This window comes from Populus nigra, chromosome 16 (genome assembly GCF_951802175.1).
Source record: "Populus nigra chromosome 16, ddPopNigr1.1, whole genome shotgun sequence".
Lineage (NCBI taxonomy): Eukaryota > Viridiplantae > Streptophyta > Magnoliopsida > Malpighiales > Salicaceae > Populus > Populus nigra.
In genome coordinates this window covers 366,049-383,783 of record NC_084867.1, presented here as the reverse complement: position 1 = coordinate 383,783, position 17,735 = coordinate 366,049, and the positions used below count along the sequence as shown (strand labels likewise).

General features: G+C 34.0%; 2 protein-coding genes across 2 annotated transcripts; both read left to right on the top strand.

The window, feature by feature from the left end:
• Nucleotides 1–392: 392 nt before the first annotated feature.
• LOC133675529 (uncharacterized) lies at nucleotides 393–3,703 on the top strand. The gene is made up of 2 exons (XM_062096942.1): nucleotides 393–602; nucleotides 3,246–3,703. Exons 1-2 carry the CDS (start codon nucleotides 480–482, stop codon nucleotides 3,339–3,341), a joined length of 219 nt encoding a protein of 72 aa, XP_061952926.1. The 5' UTR covers nucleotides 393–479; the 3' UTR covers nucleotides 3,342–3,703.
• Nucleotides 3,704–15,242: 11,539 nt separating this feature from the next.
• On the top strand, nucleotides 15,243–17,542 carry LOC133675622 (growth-regulating factor 4). Its single transcript, XM_062097053.1, has 4 exons — nucleotides 15,243–15,597; nucleotides 15,781–15,918; nucleotides 16,034–16,469; nucleotides 16,574–17,542. The coding sequence occupies exons 1-4, from the start codon at nucleotides 15,258–15,260 to the stop codon at nucleotides 17,262–17,264; spliced, it is 1,605 nt and encodes a 534-aa protein (XP_061953037.1). The 5' UTR covers nucleotides 15,243–15,257; the 3' UTR covers nucleotides 17,265–17,542.
• Nucleotides 17,543–17,735: the final 193 nt, after the last annotated feature.

Below are 17,735 nucleotides of genomic sequence, written 5' to 3'. Positions count from 1 at the left end.
TAATAATAGAAAAACTTGGATTTAGTCCCTAACATATTGCTTTATTATTAATTAACTCCTAATGTTTTTAACCCTATCAAGTTTATCCAAAATCTTTAAATGCTCATCAATTGCTTTCATGTAATGCTCTAAAACAAGTTATAATAAGCCTTAAAGGGAGATCTTAGCCAGAAATCAATTTTTGTTTTTTTTTGGCTAAGCTTCGCTTAGATGGATGAAGAGGTGGTATTGTCTAAACACAAATGGGGTAGAATTAAAAGATCAAAAGTTTTAGGACTGAATTGATAATGTATAATATAGAGAGCTAAATCGAGGTTTCTTCAAAAATAATATATACAAATACAAAAATTAAGAAAAAAATAAAATAAAACCCAAAAATGAAAATACGTCGTCGTATAGGACAAAGAAAAGGGCTTCACAGCTGACACCATTTTAGAATCGAAGAGAGAAAAACGAAGGGAAAAAAAAGAGGGAGAAAAATGGGTTACGTATTGAGAGTGAGATTGGCTTCATTCTTTGCAGGAGCAGCAACAGCATCATTTGCAGGACTCTATCTCCTTTACAAAGATTTCAAGGTTGCCCATGATGCCATCTCTCAACAGGTAATCATCAAAATCTCAAAAAAAGGAAAAAAGAAGAAGAGAAATCTGTGCTTTTTAAGCTTAATTTTGCAGTCTATATGTAACCCATTTGGCATTGTAATGAAAGGCAGTAACTTGTGGTACATTTAGCTCTTATTGCAACATATTAATCATGGGTTTTCATTTTTTATTGTCCCCTTTTCATTTTTTTTCTTGATTGATGCATGAAGTGGAATCGTATAGTTTATGGAACTTGAGGGAAAGGTAGTAACTTGAGGCTCAATTATTCATTATTGGAATATGATAGTTGTGGGTTTTGATTATTTTGTTCTCTTTTTTATTGTTTTTGCTCTTGCTGTTGATTTTTTGTATGTTGTGGAATAATGTATGTTGATGGGGTGCTTAGTAGAGTGATATTAGAACGTGGCTCATTTGCATCGATTGTTCTCTTATCAGGATTTTTATAGTATTAAAGAAGTTTGAGGATCCTAAGAGGCAATAAAAATGGTATAAAAGTAGTGAAGCTAGTTGGGGAGATGTTATGAGAACTTTATACAAGTATATCCTCGTATTGAAGAGGTTGATTTTCAAGATTGATTTGTTAATGGTAACTGTTTGATGCTGCATGCTCTTGTTGTTGGTCTTTTTTGCGGTGTAGCCTTGTTTGTATGTGTTTGTTACTGGATTTTCAAGTATATCCTTGTATAGAAGGTTATATGGACTCTTTTCATAGGATGCTTTACTTACTGGAATTATTTAATGAAAATTTCATGTAGCCTGTTTAGACAGAAACCAAATCATAATTAATGCCGAACGATATCAACACAGAACCAAATTCACTAATTTTGGTTCCACTAGAAAAGATAACCGAAGAAAGAATTGACAAAGGGAAAGAAAACTGATACTTTATTGCAGAAAATTTAAAGATTACAAAGAAAAGAAAACAAGTAGCCTCACACCACTCAAGAGAATCACTCTCATTTTGGAATCACACCAAAGACTATGAACTTCATTACAATCTCCCCAATTCAGACATACATTCCACATTAAATAGAAATATATAATACAGTTATTTACTAGATAATAACCAACTAAGATAAGAACAATGATAGTTACACTTAACTTTTCCTGCCACTTGGAATTATAAGATTATCTTCATTTATTCTTCAGTTATGGTTTGTAACTTCCTTCTTGTCCACGTGTTCCATTGGAATTGTAGCTCCATAAAATATACTCCTTTACAAACTAGCTTGATTGCTGTCAAATATTCTGGACTTTTGTTTGCCTTGGACTAGAGTGCTGCTACTTTGGTCTCCAGAATTTGCATCAATAATATTGTCACAACGATTGCAGTTTTTGTGCAAAACATGCATAGGAAAATCAGAAAGTAACCGCTGGGTTCCTTTTGTTTAGAGAAACTGTAGAAATAGTAGAGAATGATTTAGTTATCTGGTACTGCTATTTGAGGCTACTGATTGGAATTCACATTGCACATCCTTGTTTCTTTTCACATATGAATTAAGTTAAACTTTCTTGATCCAGATAACATCCTTAGAGCACTTCCCCCTTAGCGACGGAAAAGGGCGTTACTAATTGAAGGATGTTCAAATGCTAATTATGTTAACATTTGTTCAGAAGATATTGTAAAAGAAACAGTAGGAATATCTCCCAAAGAAGTCCCGCTAAGATGCTCTTTATTTCATTTCCAAGTTTGGAACATGGAGGCATTCAGGTTGTTCTTGAATGAAAGAAAAACTTGGGTCCATCTATTAGCACTTTATCAAGTGTTAATGGTGCAAGACTTTTCTCTGTAAAGGTGCAGTGACATTAACAATTAATGGAGTGTTAATAGCCCCGCCCAAAAGATTTTCTCTGTTCATTTGGATTAAATGCATGGTTTACCATTGACATTAACTAAACAATTACTGGCATTCTTTGATGAGAATTCCATGTTGCCCGTTCAGACTGAAAGCAAATCATAATTTGTCACAACAAATGCATTTTTTCGTGCAAAACATGCATTTGAAAGTCAGAAAGTAACTTGTTTTTGTCTTTAAAATTGTAGACATAGGGTTGAAAAGTGATATAGGAGGGAATAATGACTCAGAAGTCTGGTACTGGTATTAGAGGCTATGAATTCGATCTCATTGCAAATTATTCTTTTCATTTATCATATGAATTGAGTTAACCTTTCTTGATCCAGATACATTCACCGAATATAGCCTCCTTAATGTTTCATCAAAGTGTTTTAGCTCTCATTGCAACATGGGAAGGGCATAACTGACTGAAGAATGTTGCAGCGCTAATTCTGTTAGCATCTGCCCTTCAGAATATATTGTACAAGAACCAACAGGAATATGGTTTTTCCTTTCCAATGAATTTTTTTTTTTTTGAGCGGAGCTACTAGCACTCCATCAAGTGTTAATGGCACAAGAGACTCCCTCATTAAAGGTGAAATGCCATTAACACTTCATGAAGTGTTAATAACACGACCCAAAAATTTTCAAGGGTAGGATTAATTGCATGTTTGCTGTTGACTTTACATGAAGCATTATTCTCAAGGGTAGGATTGGCATTTGAAGACAGGACATGAAAGGTTCTTTCTGTGTTCTTGTTAGGAGAAACGTGGATATGCTACTCATATGTGGTTAATTTCTCATACAGGTGGAAAGCGTTCATGAGTCACTGGATAGACGGATCTCTAATTTGGAAAAATTGAAACAAAATGAAGCTTCACAACCTCTGCAAGCAGCAGAGTAGGAGCCTTGAGGCATTCTGCTGTACTTTGATGTTGTGACATCAGACATGCTTTTCTGATATTGCCGCTGGTTTCTTTACGGATTTTCCCCTCTTGTTTAAGAATAATCATGACTTCTAACTATCTTCATGGTAATACTCAAATCAGTTCACAAAATTTTCTTGAAGATGCAAGATTGCAATTTGTATTGGATGAATGGCAATGCACGAGCATTCAATTTTTTTTTGTCTGGTGCTAGTATGTAAGATTTTTGTAAAAGTTATGTAATATGTCTTCCTTGTCCAGGAGACGATATACAGGCCTTCTTTAAAGCTGGTGGCAATTTTCTGAAAAGAAGCTCTAATAGAAAGACTCCATAACTGCATACATCGACTTTCTCTGTCAACCGGATAGAGTATGCATTTTCTGAAATTTTGGATAGGGAAATAGGAGAAATACAAGAAAGGAATTTAGTGTTTGAGCTTCTGCATAAATTTGTCATGATTAATAGACCAAAAGAACAGTTTAGCTTGGTAGAATGTGACTTACCTGGTGCCATGTAGCCAAGAGTTCATACAATTCTAGACCTTGTCGAGCTTGAATCAGAACCAAGAAGCATTCTTTACATCCTGAAATCTCCAACCTCGGGTTCCAATTCAGAATCCATAAAATTATTATCTGATTTGAAATCCCTGTGAATGATTTGCGGCACACGATCATGATGAAGGTAAGAAAGGCCTTGTGCAATACCTAAAGTAAAGCGATATCGGGTGTCCCAGTCCAAAACCATGCACGGTTCATGTCTGTGTAGGACATCAAATAATGTTCCTCCAGGCATGAAGTCAGTTACAAGGAACCCATATCCATCTTTAATGCAGCAACCCCCATTCTTACGATATTTCGATGCTTGTCCAGGCTCAAAGTTCTCATTTCGAGGCTAAAGTTAGCCTCAGACAAACTCACCTTCTTGACAGGCCAATGCTTTCTGGAGTTTGCAGATTATGTCCTGTAAAAACTGTCCCCATGCTTGCTTCTCCCAATTACATATTTCTCATTCCAGCCTTCTCTAGCAGGCATTATATCCTCAAACAGTAAATCTTCAGCCCGCGATTGACATTCATGAAGAAGTGATTGATCATGGTGATTCTCACATTGAAGGACTCAAACCACTGGTATGTAAACCAAAACAAAATAAATCATATTTTAGACCGTGTTTAATAATTTAAACTTTTAAGTTAATTGGATTCTTTAACATGATATTATAGCTTTGTTGATTAAAAATTCATGAGTTTATATCATATTTAAAAGATTTTTATTTGAGATGTATTTTTGATTAAAAATAATTAATAATACAAGATAATATGACTCTGTATAAATTTCAAGTTTAAAAACTTTTAGTTAAAAAATACGTTAAAAAATAATATAATTCATATATTCAAATATCACCTACAATATTTTATCAAAAGCTTCAAATTTAGAACTGAACTAAAATAGTTAAGCTTAAAACCACAAGGAATAGGACCTTGAAGCATGTTACTAGCAAGCTGCACTTCAAAGAGACCTTGAAGAGGGGAGAAAGAGTCATGAATTACTCCGCTAAGTTCATTCTCTTGGAGGAGAAGGCTTTCTATTTTTTCCAATGAAGTGATCTCAGGAGGAATTCTTCCTCAAAACTGATTCTTAATCAAATCCATTTTAATTAACTTTCTGCAATGACTCATGTCAGACAGAATGCTTCCTGTTAGACTATTAGAAGAAAGTCTCAAGACTTGAAGATTTGCAAGCTTTCCAAGCTCAGGAGTTACAGAGCTAGAGAGTTTGTTTCCTGAAAAACCTATCATTGATAGATTGCTCCAAAGACCAAAAACTGCCGGTATGTTTCCTTCAAGCAAGTTTCCTCTAAGTAAGAAACCCCAGAGTTCCTCTCCAAATCAGTCGGCATACTCCCTTAAAGAAGATTGTCACCACGAATCACCCTCCTAAGGAACAAACATATTCCAATCGGAAAGCTCCCATTAAACCAATCGGAAAGCTCCCATTAAACCGGAATTCCCCAAGCATTAAAACTCTCGGATTAGTGCCATTGCATACACAAGGAGGAATGAGTCCGTAAAGGCGGCTTGCAGTTTGGTCGAGTCTATGTAAATTTGATGAACATTCCCAAGCTCAGATGGTATCTCACCAGTAAGGTTAATATGAGCTAATGAAAGATAGGTGAGTTTTGTAAAATTTGTGATTTCAGATGCGATTCTACCAGTCAAATTATTGCTATACAGAGCTAATATTTTAAGGTTGCTCAATCTCCCCATCTCCCAATCTTGAGCATTATTGGACAAGAAAAGAACCTCAAGTCTCAACATTACAAATTTCAGGTACAAGGTTCCCTTCTAGTAGGTTATTCAGAAGCCTAAGTTCAACAAGTGAACTGCAATTTCCAAGCTCAGCAGGTAATGAGCCATCAAGCTTATTGGCGAAACAAGGTGTGCGTTGTTCCATGGAACTGATTGCTTGGCTGTGAATCTGAAAACAGATCATTCCTCTCAAAGCCTCTCCAACATCAGTTCCACCTCCAAATAAGAAAGCCAGAGAAAATAGCTCTAGCATAATCTACTTACATGTATTGTACTGCAGAATCTAATTTATGTTGTCATTTACTCATGTACTTGACTCTGTATGTCTTTTCAGGTTCAGGCTTGTGTCATCTCATTGATGGCCAAGCCTTGTCCTTTTTATAGAATTCAATTTAACCGTCTTCTATAAAAAAAGTGTATCTGCTATTGATGCCATGCTTCATTCACCATATCAGATTTTTGCTGTTCTTTCACGATTTCCTTCTTGTTGCCTATTGTTCTCAAACATGCAGCTTGTGGAGTTGCTTCATTATATTCACGTTTGTGTTCATTGGAAAGAAACCTAATTTCTAAGATGCAGCGACCCGAAGCAATGTAAGGGTTGCTTTTGCTTCTTTTATCGATGCCATGTTCTTTGAGATTCTGTTTCCTATCATTAATGGCTGATGGTTAACTTGCTTGTGCATTACATCGATATCTGTTAAATATTTCCAATAATGCATGGCCTATCCTTTCTAAATCAGAAGCCAGCAACAAAAGAAGTGCATCTAGTTAATGTGAAAACAGCTAGGGCCTAGGCTAAATTCCAAGTAAAATATGCATTTGAATCCCTGTGTTTTTATTGGCCAAAGTCATTATAAATGTCATCAACATAAAGTTTCATTTTCAGATGGTACTTCTAAGCTACAAGGTTCTGTTTCTGCTCAAAATTCTGACTCATTTGCCTGGACTAGAATGTAGGAACTGCCTCTTCGGTCTAGGTTCCTTGGATAGTGGATCTCTATAGTTTTGGCTTATAGCATCTGCAATTGCAGTGATTAATGTTAATTTGAAGAATCTAGTAGTTTGGCACAGCCATTGATTTTTTGAAGTTGCTTAAGGTTTGAACTGAACATCTAAGGAATTGGATTTTACAGTCAGGTGGCCAACTATTCTATCGGGGCCAATCATATCGGTTTTCACATGCTTTTGTACAGGCGTGGCATGCCCTTGTCATATCGCAAAACTGCGTTTTTTTCTTCTCCTCCGCTTGTTTTGCTGAGACTTGTCCTTTTCCCATCCTGGGATTTTTAACCAGGAACATGTTTGTGTGGAATGACAGATCCTTCTACTTGTATGGTTTCCTTAAACACTCCATCTGCCTTTCAGAGCTCAAAGAAATCAGTATCTGCCTGTACTTTGTATCATGATAAAGGGCCATTGCTCCGGAAGACAAGTCCAAATGCATGGCTTTTGTCAATACCTGAACCCCGGTCCGTGACGCAAGAGTAATGTCCTAAGAACATCTTATTCATGTATGCATATCATAAAACAAATTATATAAAAACTTTATAAGTTTATAATCTTTCAAAATATAATATTCTTCGAAGTAACATACTTCAAATTAATCTCTTTATTATCAAATAAAAAAAACAAATATTCATAATACTTATTACATTGTCAAAATCTAAACTTAATTAAAATAACATACCAACAAATAAATTAATATAAACTCTCAATCACATATCAACCTGTAAAGAAAGCTAAGTATTTAAAATAATATTAAAATAAAAAGGTGAGTTCAACCAACTCATTGACAGAATAATATTTAATATACATCTTAAATATTAATAATTTACAAGTCGTACATATTTTAATATAAATATACATACTAAGCATGTTAACATAAAATGATGAAATACATATTAAAAATTAGATGACACCCGAAAAGAATCACTATGAAGAATTATATCAACAAATTAATCAAGATTTTAGTCTCGGTTTATTTTAAACCATCTAACATCCTAAAACACCAATTCAAACTCTTAAATCGTTCCATAATCAAATTAAGATAAAAACCCTGAAATCTACCTTAATAAAAAAAACGTTTTGTTTCTTCAACCTTTCTTGAATCATAAACTTAAATTCAAAACTGAAATCCCTTGTAATTAGGAGAGGAAAGTCACGACCGGGGGATAAGAAAAAGAAAAATCAATCCTCGATTAGTTGGGATAGGTTTGGGCTGAACTTTGAGCTTGGGTTTGTCGGACCAAAACATGGGTTGTACCGGAATTAGTGAGGCAATTGATGGTGCTGATGGTGGAGCACATGATCAGGGTGATATATACTGTGTCATTTGTTACGAGACTGGTGCCCTCGAAATATTTGATGTGCCGAATTTCAATTCTGTTTTCATTGTGGATAAATTTGTCTCGGGAAAAACTCATCTTGTTGATTCCTTCATGGGGGAACCTCCCAGAGATTTGACAAAGGGGATGAACGAAGAAGTTGCTGGTGCTGGCAGAAAAGAAAGTATCAAAACATGAAGATTGTCGATTTGGCTATGCTGAGATGGTCTGAACATCACAGTTGTCCTTTTGTTTTTTGGAATATTGACTTATGGGACAATTCTATGTTACCATGCATGCCTGTTTGAAGGTCCAGATGGTAATTCTAAGCTAGAAGATCCTGTTTCCGCTCAAAATTCTGTTGGTGATAGCAGCATCAGTGCCTTCGCTGTTCTTTAACACTGTTAACTGGAATCATTGGCTCATTTATGTCACGTTACAGGTTGAACAATAATAATGATATTTTTTTCCTTCTCTGGATGGTGTTTTGATAGAATATATTAAAACTCTTCAGCTTAGGTTGAAGTTCATTTTCATTTTCCTATCTCACAGGGCAATTTGAAGACCTGACAACTGTTATCTGTCTCAATTTTTGACAACTATTGGCCAGTGCAGAAGGTGCTCCCCTTTCTCTTTCATGTTTCCTCCACCATCTTTTTCTATATGAGAGTTGATTTATACTTACAGGCATCAATGTGCTCATTAGATATTTTGTCCTGAACTCTACTTTCGATGCTTGGTTAGTATTTGATCAAGACAGAAACGTATCTTTGGTTTGAGAGATACAGACACAGACAAAATAAATTTGGGACAATCCTGACATTGACAATGCCTGGTAATGGAAATTTGGTTTGGACTCTATGATAGAGAGCTAAGCGAAACTTCTAGGACTAATATTTGAGCATCTAGGTACCGTTGATTATTAAAGATGATGTTCATATTGGAAATTGAGTATATGGAATAATCGTTAGTCAAACATTCTCTTCCAATTGACTGCTGTCCTTCATCACTTTAGCTAGTCAAATATCATGAGTTCTGCCAAGCAATGTGTTTGCTGGCCAAAAACAGAAAAAGAAGTGGAAAAGGAGAGGGAGGGAGAGTTGATTCCCTCACCTGTGCACTTATCCTTTCTGATCTTCTTTTTCCTGGAGTGATCAACATCCGCTCAGCTTCCTTAATAACTTCTGTTATTGCTAGAATACCACTTAACGCATTTTCTTCTGCAGGTTCAAAGGCCAGTAAATCAAGTTCTTTCATCAATTGCTGATCAAGAATTTGGCCATCAGATTGAGAATCCTAATCTGAGCTCTGTTGAAACACACCAAACTGACAGTGTAGACGAATTTGAGGTTCGGATTTTGTAACCATCTAATGGCCATTGGCAAATTAAGGCTACAATCCCAGTGCATGCTGTTCCTTCTCACTCCGATATCTGATTTCTACAAAACATGACACGTGCATGTAAATAAATAAAAAATTCCAGCAAGATTCAGTGGTGATATCAGAAGTCATGGCCTGTATTTATTAGAAAGATCATTTGACATGTCCAGACTTCTCGTCACAAAGGGAAATCAAATGCTTTTGGCTGTTGGGACAGCTTATGTGCAAGGGGAGGACGTGTGCTGCTGTTTTCTATAGTGAAATTCTGAAAATTCTCAGATTTTGGACTGCTTTATCTTTTGCCTTTAATAACATAACTAACCCACTACTCATAGCAATCCCTTAAACCAATCTATCTTTCAAACATCTGCATTCATCAATATTGATTCAATCATGCTAGGAGCTGTTGATTATTAACTATAAATTTTGTAAAGTATCAATTCTTCTTCTTCTTTTTTTTTAGTTTTTCATAACCAGATGTATATTTTCTCTTACTAGACATATTATAAAAATAAAATACAACAATTCAATAATATATAAGATATAAAAATATACTAAATTAGAAAATCAAGGGAAAAAACATGGAATGTTCTTTCCTCTCCTTAACAGTACTCGAGCTTTAACTCTTTCCTTTTAGCCTGTTAGTTACAAATATTCTTATCATACAGTAAGAAGCTAAAGCATAAAAAGCCTCGAGATCTCGTTGATCAGCTGTTAGCCTGTATGTACGTATCTATCTACAGAGCTTGAATTTTTCACGCGTTGAGTATATACTTTTGAGTTAATGAAAGATCGAGATTGGTTTCTGTAACAGCTCATGTACGTAGTACACAGATAACAATGGAAAATAACAAAGGATTACAATTAATCTTGACAGAAATTCTTCCAATTAATTAGGACATGGAGAGAAACATTAAAAGCAATAATCATTCTTAAACATTTCAGAGTTTTGGGTGTTGTCATGATGTTCCAAAAATACCTTTCATAAAGAAACTGTTCCAAAAATATCATACATGGCTAATTAAGAGAAATAAAGAGCTTCTGAAAAACTCGTAGTGGAATAACCAATTCGTGTGCCCAGAATTCAATTGAATTCCCCAGTTCTTCGTGATTATTCCATAACTTGGTAGCCTTTGGTTTGTGGTAATAATAAATAAATAAAATAAATTATACCTTAAACAAATAATGAAACTCAAAAGAGCTGGTTTGATAAGTAAATTATAAACTAATTCCTCTGGATTGACAAAAATAAATTATACCTTGAACAAATGAAACTTAAAAGAGCTGATTGATTTAATGAGTAATTAAATTATAAATTAATTCCTTAATTTCGTCTGACAAAACAAATTAAACAAAAACTAATCAATTAGTTCCTATGTTTTTAAATATATTGTAACTTAACTGTTTGCATTCTTTATTTTATTTTTTAAGAGTTAAAAAATGGAAAAAGATGACTAATATTTCATGCAGTGTACACCAAGAATAAAAGATAGACTTCAAGCTTTAATGTTATATATAATTCTAACATTTTACAGAAATTAGAGAAAATCTTTGATATTTTATTAAAGTCTGTAAAACAACAATGGTAGTCCAATTAGTTATGTACAAGTCATAAAACCGATCTAATTAAAGAGTATAAGCTAAGTAGAAAAAACTAATTAAAATCCAAAAATATATAGGAAAATAAATAAAATAGGTAAAACAACAACTTCCAAACCTAATTTCAAGAGATCCAACTCTACAATGAACAACAAAGTCATTTCCTATAAGGAAATTGCATGTAGAATCTTCTGGAAATATTGGAGCCCGAACAATGATTAAATCTTATATTATTATGTATTTTTTTCAATAGACTTCATAATTTGATATATTTGAGTTTTTTTGTAGATTTCACACTGTCTATTTATTTCATAAAAACATCAACAACACGTGTTCCACTTCAATATACAAAGAAAAACTAGAGTTAGATTTAATTAAACGTTTTTTTTTTATTTGTTTCATCTTTTTCTTCAATTTTTTTTTTATTTTTTAAGATATAAAAAATGGAAAAGGATAGATAATATAAAACGATTGATGAAAAAACAAAAGTGAAATTTAATAAAACACAAATAACTAATTAATTAGTTTTTGAAACTAAAATGATTATTCAATTCGTATTACAATATAAAAAAAAACTAATTTATATTTACTCTGGATTTGAATGTTGTGTCACGTTCTATATAAGATGAAAAAAACTATAATGTATTTATAGCATTATTAACGGACGAGATTTAATTTAGATATCTGGATATTAATTACTACTGTACTCTTTTTTTTTTTTCTATATATAAACCTATCACATTATAAATAATCTATATATATACAATTCATTAATTATATGTTTTCTCATATGGATCATGATCAGAATGCTTTCATGTGTGAGAGTGACACCATGACTCGATCGACAATCAAGATATGCCTTTTGTTTTGTTTACACATCCATAACCTAGCTACCTAGCTACATGTATTCTTCTTCCATCAATTTCATGGTCCAGACCAAGAAGGCAGCTAGCAAGGTGGTCCTCTGGAATGAAAGTTGAAGAGGCCAGAAAGGAAAAAAAGAAAAAGAAAAAGAAAAAGAAAAAGCTTCCTTCAAGGAAAAAAGTAGTGAAGATTTAAAAATTTAATTACATGTTGAAAAGTTTTGGGGGTGTTTCCTTGTTGGTGGTAGCCTGAAAAAGGAGAGAAGGTTGTTTTCTAGTTTTGTTTTGGTATGGTTAATTAGGGTTAGGGTTAGGGTTAGGGTTAGGGTGTGGCATGAGATATATGGTTGTATGATTCTTATTATTTTAGCTGCTAAAAAATTTATTAAAAAATTATGTTAATTTAATAATTTAAATTGTTAAGTGAAGTCTTAAAATATAATTTATATTATTCTTTAACACATCCTCTCAAGTAAAAATAGCTTAAAATTTATAAAAACTCACATTATTTTATGTTTATTTTTTATTAAATAAATAAAAATAGTAAAATTAGAATTCGTATTCGCTTGGTCATTAAGATTTTTATATCATGTTAAAAAATTATCTCAGCACAATAACTTAAACTATCATGAAGATGTTATTTATATTAATCTCTAAAAATAATCTTACTATAAAGTTCATTCCTGTTAGTTGGATTGATAATAAACATTTCCCAACAGCAAAATCAAACTTCAAACAATCTTCGCTCGATTTAGGATGCAACGACTACCATTAATTAATTGTCTGTCTTTTCTTTCTTTTGAAAAGTGTATGGTAGAAGAAAATAAACATAGGCAAGGACAACTTCTTCATCATCTTAAATAAACCCAGTATTTTTAATACATGAGGCTCGTAAATATTGTAGTTTCTGAAGCTTTCGAGATGGGTTGAAATCGTTGAAGAGATGTGGATAATTGATTTAGAAAGAAACAAGAATCTTGAATGTAGATCAATGGCTGGTTTTGTTTCATCACGAGACCCCACCATTGGAAGCCATGTCTTGCCCTTTGGATCATATCTGGGTTACACAGTAGCAGCAGCAGCACTTAATGATACAAACTGCAATCAAGAACTAATTATTGCGTTGGATGCCCAAGAGTTCTTCCTCTCTCTGTCAAGTCACATCCACTTCTTAACTTCCGATTCATTGATATTATGGCCCCACTCTCTTTCATGGTGGTTGAGCTGCACTCTCTCTCCCTCTCTCCCCATGGCTAGGGTTCTCTTATCTTAACTTAACCTGGGTTTCGCATGAAGATGGTTGTTAAATAGATTTGATCACCTGGGATCAGCTTAGCAGTTAAATCATGTTTTTGAAGGTTTTTTTTTTTTTTTAAAAAGTTAATGTTTATATATATGCTGATATCAAAAATAAATTTTAAAAAATAAAAATATATTATTTTAATATATTTTCAAATAAAAAATAATTTTTAAATGATACGTTAATTTTAAAATAAGTTAGGTTTATAATTGAATCAAATTACTTCTCAATTATAACCTTTTCAATTTTACCAATCCAATTAAAATTCAAACTAATAAAAATGATATATTTTATTACTTATTTTAAAATGAAAACAATCAACCTTATGGATTAACTTAATGATCTATAATTAATCCAATCATATGATAATTCAAACATTTAATTAAACTATGTGTTTTTTTATTGGATTTAGGTTTTATTTAATAGCACAGCTAATTGAATGGTTGTTTACCACTTAGGTCCAACAAACACTCTAGCTTGTTTGTTTGAGTTTTAAAAGCGCTTGTGAAGAAATCTAATTTTTTTATTATTTTTCATGCTTCAAATTAATTTTTTAGTTTTTTTTTGATATTATGTTGATATACCGATGTTAAAAATGAATTTTAAAAAATAAAAAATATATTTTAGTATATTTTCAAGCAAAAAACACTTTGAAAAGTAACAACTACCACAATATTAATAAGCCTGTAACTGGATAGTATTTGGAATTGTGGTAACAGTTATTTTTTAAAATATTTTTTATTTAAAAATATTTAAAATAATATTTTATTTATTTTTAATATCAACTTATCAAAATAATATAAAATAAAAAAAACAATTTAAAATTCAAAAATTTAAAAAACACTTTTTAAAAATAAAAATAAAAATATAAACTCTTACGTGATTGAGCCATCCCTGGAGACAGTACACAATTTGTTAATGCATCAAATCCAATGGATCTCAAAGTGGGCCCCCCATCTTTGCCTGGTGCTTCTCCCGAGGCTATTGTTGAGGTTCGTTTTTAACTTTATGCAATTCTATCGCTCTGGGTTGCGAGATGTTTTACCACGTAACATAATAATATTATTTTATTTTTTATTTTTTACATTAACAAATAAAAATTATTTATTTAATTTGATTTTTTTAAATAAAAATATTTTAAAAAACATGTTAAACTACGAAACAAACACCCCCGATTACATTAATAATTTTACCGCATGTTCTTGTCTGATTATGTTAAATGCTGTCTTTAATTTCATTATAATCAGTACTAAATTATGCCCTAATTTCTTATTAACTTACTCGATCCAATGGATTAAAATTAATTGAATAATTAACTTGAAGAATTAGCTTGATGTTTGTGTTCCTTGTTTTCTTCTTCGTTTTTCCTCAGTCGAAGACTTGCAGTAGACTTTTTAAAGATTTTCAGACAATCTTTTAAGCCAATTTTCAATGCTAATTTTGCCGTTAAGAGCATGGTTAGACTATATTTTTTAAAATTTATGAGTTTTGTTTATTAAAAGCTTCATATTAATATTTTATATTATTTTTTTATTGTTTTGATGTATTAATATTAAAAATAGATTTTTTTTAAAAAAATATTTTTATAAGATGAGGGTGTTCGAGGCGAGTACCAAACAAAATATATCATAAAAGAAAATAGAGAAAAAGGTGCGGGGGGGGGGTCTAGTACGCTTGTTGGCTTGCTTTTGCACGCAGAAACGATGCAGTGTAATAATGATGAAAGAGAATAGCTTTTACTGATTTGTCGACTACTGGCACCCCGGTGGTGCGAATGTTGGAAGCATGGAAGCAAAGCAAAGGCCAAGAATGGCGGCAACCCATTCCTATCTCATAAAATCCCATATCGACCCCACATGACTCCATTACCACCAGCTAGAGAGAGAGAGAGAGAGAGAGAGAGAGAGTCTTTTTCCAGACATTGTTCCAAGAGAAAATTAGAGAAATGAGGCCCAACAAGGTGGTCTAGCTAGCTTGTTTCGGTCTCTTTAAAAAGCCCTATAAGCAAGAAAACTAGAGATTGTGTACAAGTGAGATTCTTTTCTTTACGGTAGGTTGATGGGAAAGGAAAAGGGAATTTGCTAAATTGAGGAAATAAAGCTTTTATGTTTTTTTCATTATGAGAATAAATTATGGGTTTGATGTCTCAGACAAAGCAGCCAAGGAAAGAAACATGACTAGTGATGTTGATTTTGGTGTGAAGCTACACCAACCTATTGATCATCATCAATCATTCCCCTTTAGGAGGACTGCTATGATGGTTCATCATGCTAATCACCACCGTCCATTTGATAATGGTCCCACATCATCATATGATAGAAACAAGTCCTTAATCAACTATAGTCGTGAACATATAGACAGTGTTGGTGCTTGTGGTGGTGCAGTTGGGGTTAGGACTTTGCAGCCTTTTGACACTTCTGAATCAACTATCACTACAGCTTCTGCCTTCAAATCTCCAGGTAGTATAAAAAATTCTCTCTCTTTCTCTCTCTCTCTCACCCTTTCAATTAGTCATAGGATACTTCTTGCTGTTTGTCTCTCTGATTTTCCCTGTTCAACTTTCAAAGATTACACCTTTATGAGTAAGAGTCAAGTTTGGTTTGGACTGACAAATACAGTGATTTTTTTCTTGCCAAGTTCAGGAGGCAATATGGCAGCATCCTTGGGGTTTCCTTTTACAAATGCACAATGGAACGAGCTGGAAAGACAAGCCATGATATACAAGTACATGGTGTCTTCAATTCATGTGCCTCCTCATCTTCTAATCCCAACCCCATTAAGTACTGCTAAACCCCTTAATTTCTTCTTGATTGTTCTTGGCTTGATGAGTTTTTCATAAGCCCATCAAAGTTGCAATCTTTGTGGTTAATTTTTGCTTTTTTTGGGCACATGCAGTGGGAAATGGACTGGATGTGAGGTTCACAAATAGGGCAGATCTAGAGCCAGGGAGGTGCCGGAGAACAGATGGGAAGAAATGGAGGTGCTCAAGAGATGTGGCACCTGATAAAAAATACTGTGAGCGTCATATGCATAGAGGCAGACCCCGTTCAAGAAAGCATGTGGAACTCAATACCAGCAACAACAGCAACAGCAACAGCAACAAGAAGAGCCGCCATAATCCTTCTATCTGTACAGAATCTCCTGTTACTGTGGCAATTTCTAACCCCACTATCAACAACAACAACAACAGTGGCTCTGCTTCTCATGATGATTTTGTTGGGACTATGCCTCAGCCATATATTCAGACCCCAGTTTTTGTAAACAAAACCAGTGAAAAGATTGCAACTTTTGATGCTAACGGAGCCTTTGGTTCTACATACAAGGAACCCAGGTTGGTTTGATCTTTAAATTTTGCTAATAAGTCATTTATTTTGAGGGAAATCTTGAAACTTTCCGATTCATAAGTCCCTGATTTCTGGTGGTTTTGTACCTAAGGAGCTTTGACTGGATGTTGAAAGGGGGAACTGGTCCTATTGTCACAAATGATCAACAATGGCCACATCTAGTGCACACAGAAATTGGACTTGCTACTGAAGGTTCCTTTAACAATGCTTCTGTTCTCAAGCAGCACTACCGAGAAGAGTCTCTGAATCTGAACTCATATGGAAATCTTAATGCTAGAGAAGATCAACACCGCAGCCAATATAGTCTATTTCTTGATGGGGCTCCAAGGAGTTTTATTGATGCATGGTCTAATGATGCAAATTCTGGAAACACAAGTTCTGTGTCCTCAGATGGGAAGCTCCCTCTTTCGCCACTCAGTCTATCAATGGGAGGCAATAGGTCTGTTGATGATGAAATGGGTCAGATCCAAATGGGCCTAGGCCTAATCAAACCAGATCAAAACCAAGAATGTGGCGGTGACACCAGCAGCACACCAGGCGGGCCCTTAGCGGAGGTGTTACAATTGAGGACAGTCAACATCAATACAGGAACTAATCAGTCTTCTTCTATGATTGAAAATGGAGATTCTGTTTGTCCTCCAGCCACTAGAGTCTCTTCACCATCTGAGGTTTTGCAGAAAACACTTGCCTCACTTTCTGATAGCAGTGGTAATAGCAGTCCAACACTTGCCAGTTCAAGGACCGAACCTGCAATTGCCATGCTTTGGTTAAATCAAGCCTAAACTTGAAACCTTTGTGCTTAGTTAAGATAAGGGCTTTTAGATTCGTCATATTTTATTATCTTGGTTGTTCTGTTGTCTTTTGGTGAACTGGAGAGAGTGCTGTTTGGTTGATATGTTGTGTTGTAGGGATGATGTAAAGAGGTTTTTGTAGGGTTGATGCTGTGTTGTTCTTTTCTTCTTGGATCTTCTTGGGATATTAGTGAGGGAGACTTGTGTAGCCCTCCCTCTTATTTTCGGAAAATATCTTTTATTTGATGGAAAAATCACTTTTTGATTGACTTGATGAGGACAGCTCCCTTCCTGTTCTCTGTCCGTCAGTCCTCACATTTTCAAGCTGTTCTAGCTAACGATTAAGGTGTACTATGATTCTGTTTGGTTTAGCAACAAAATAGTTTCCGAACTTGTGATCTTGAGTTTAGTTTGCATACTCCACTAGTATATTGACCAGCCTACCGCAGCGGCCACTAATAA

What these genes read in the sequence shown, in the direction of transcription:
- LOC133675529 (XM_062096942.1), top strand. Translation starts at nt 480, where the DNA reads ATGGGTTACGTATTGAGAGTGAGATTGGCTTCATTCTTTGCAGGAGCA. An exon ending in ATGATGCCATCTCTCAACAG is followed by an intron (nt 603 to 3,245) that starts GTAATCATCAAA and finishes TTTCTCATACAG; the next exon opens with GTGGAAAGCGTTCATGAGTC.
- LOC133675622 (XM_062097053.1), top strand. Translation starts at nt 15,258, where the DNA reads ATGAGAATAAATTATGGGTTTGATGTCTCAGACAAAGCAGCCAAGGAA. An exon ending in TTCTGCCTTCAAATCTCCAG is followed by an intron (nt 15,598 to 15,780) that starts GTAGTATAAAAA and finishes TGCCAAGTTCAG; the next exon opens with GAGGCAATATGGCAGCATCC. An exon ending in TCTACATACAAGGAACCCAG is followed by an intron (nt 16,470 to 16,573) that starts GTTGGTTTGATC and finishes TTTGTACCTAAG; the next exon opens with GAGCTTTGACTGGATGTTGA.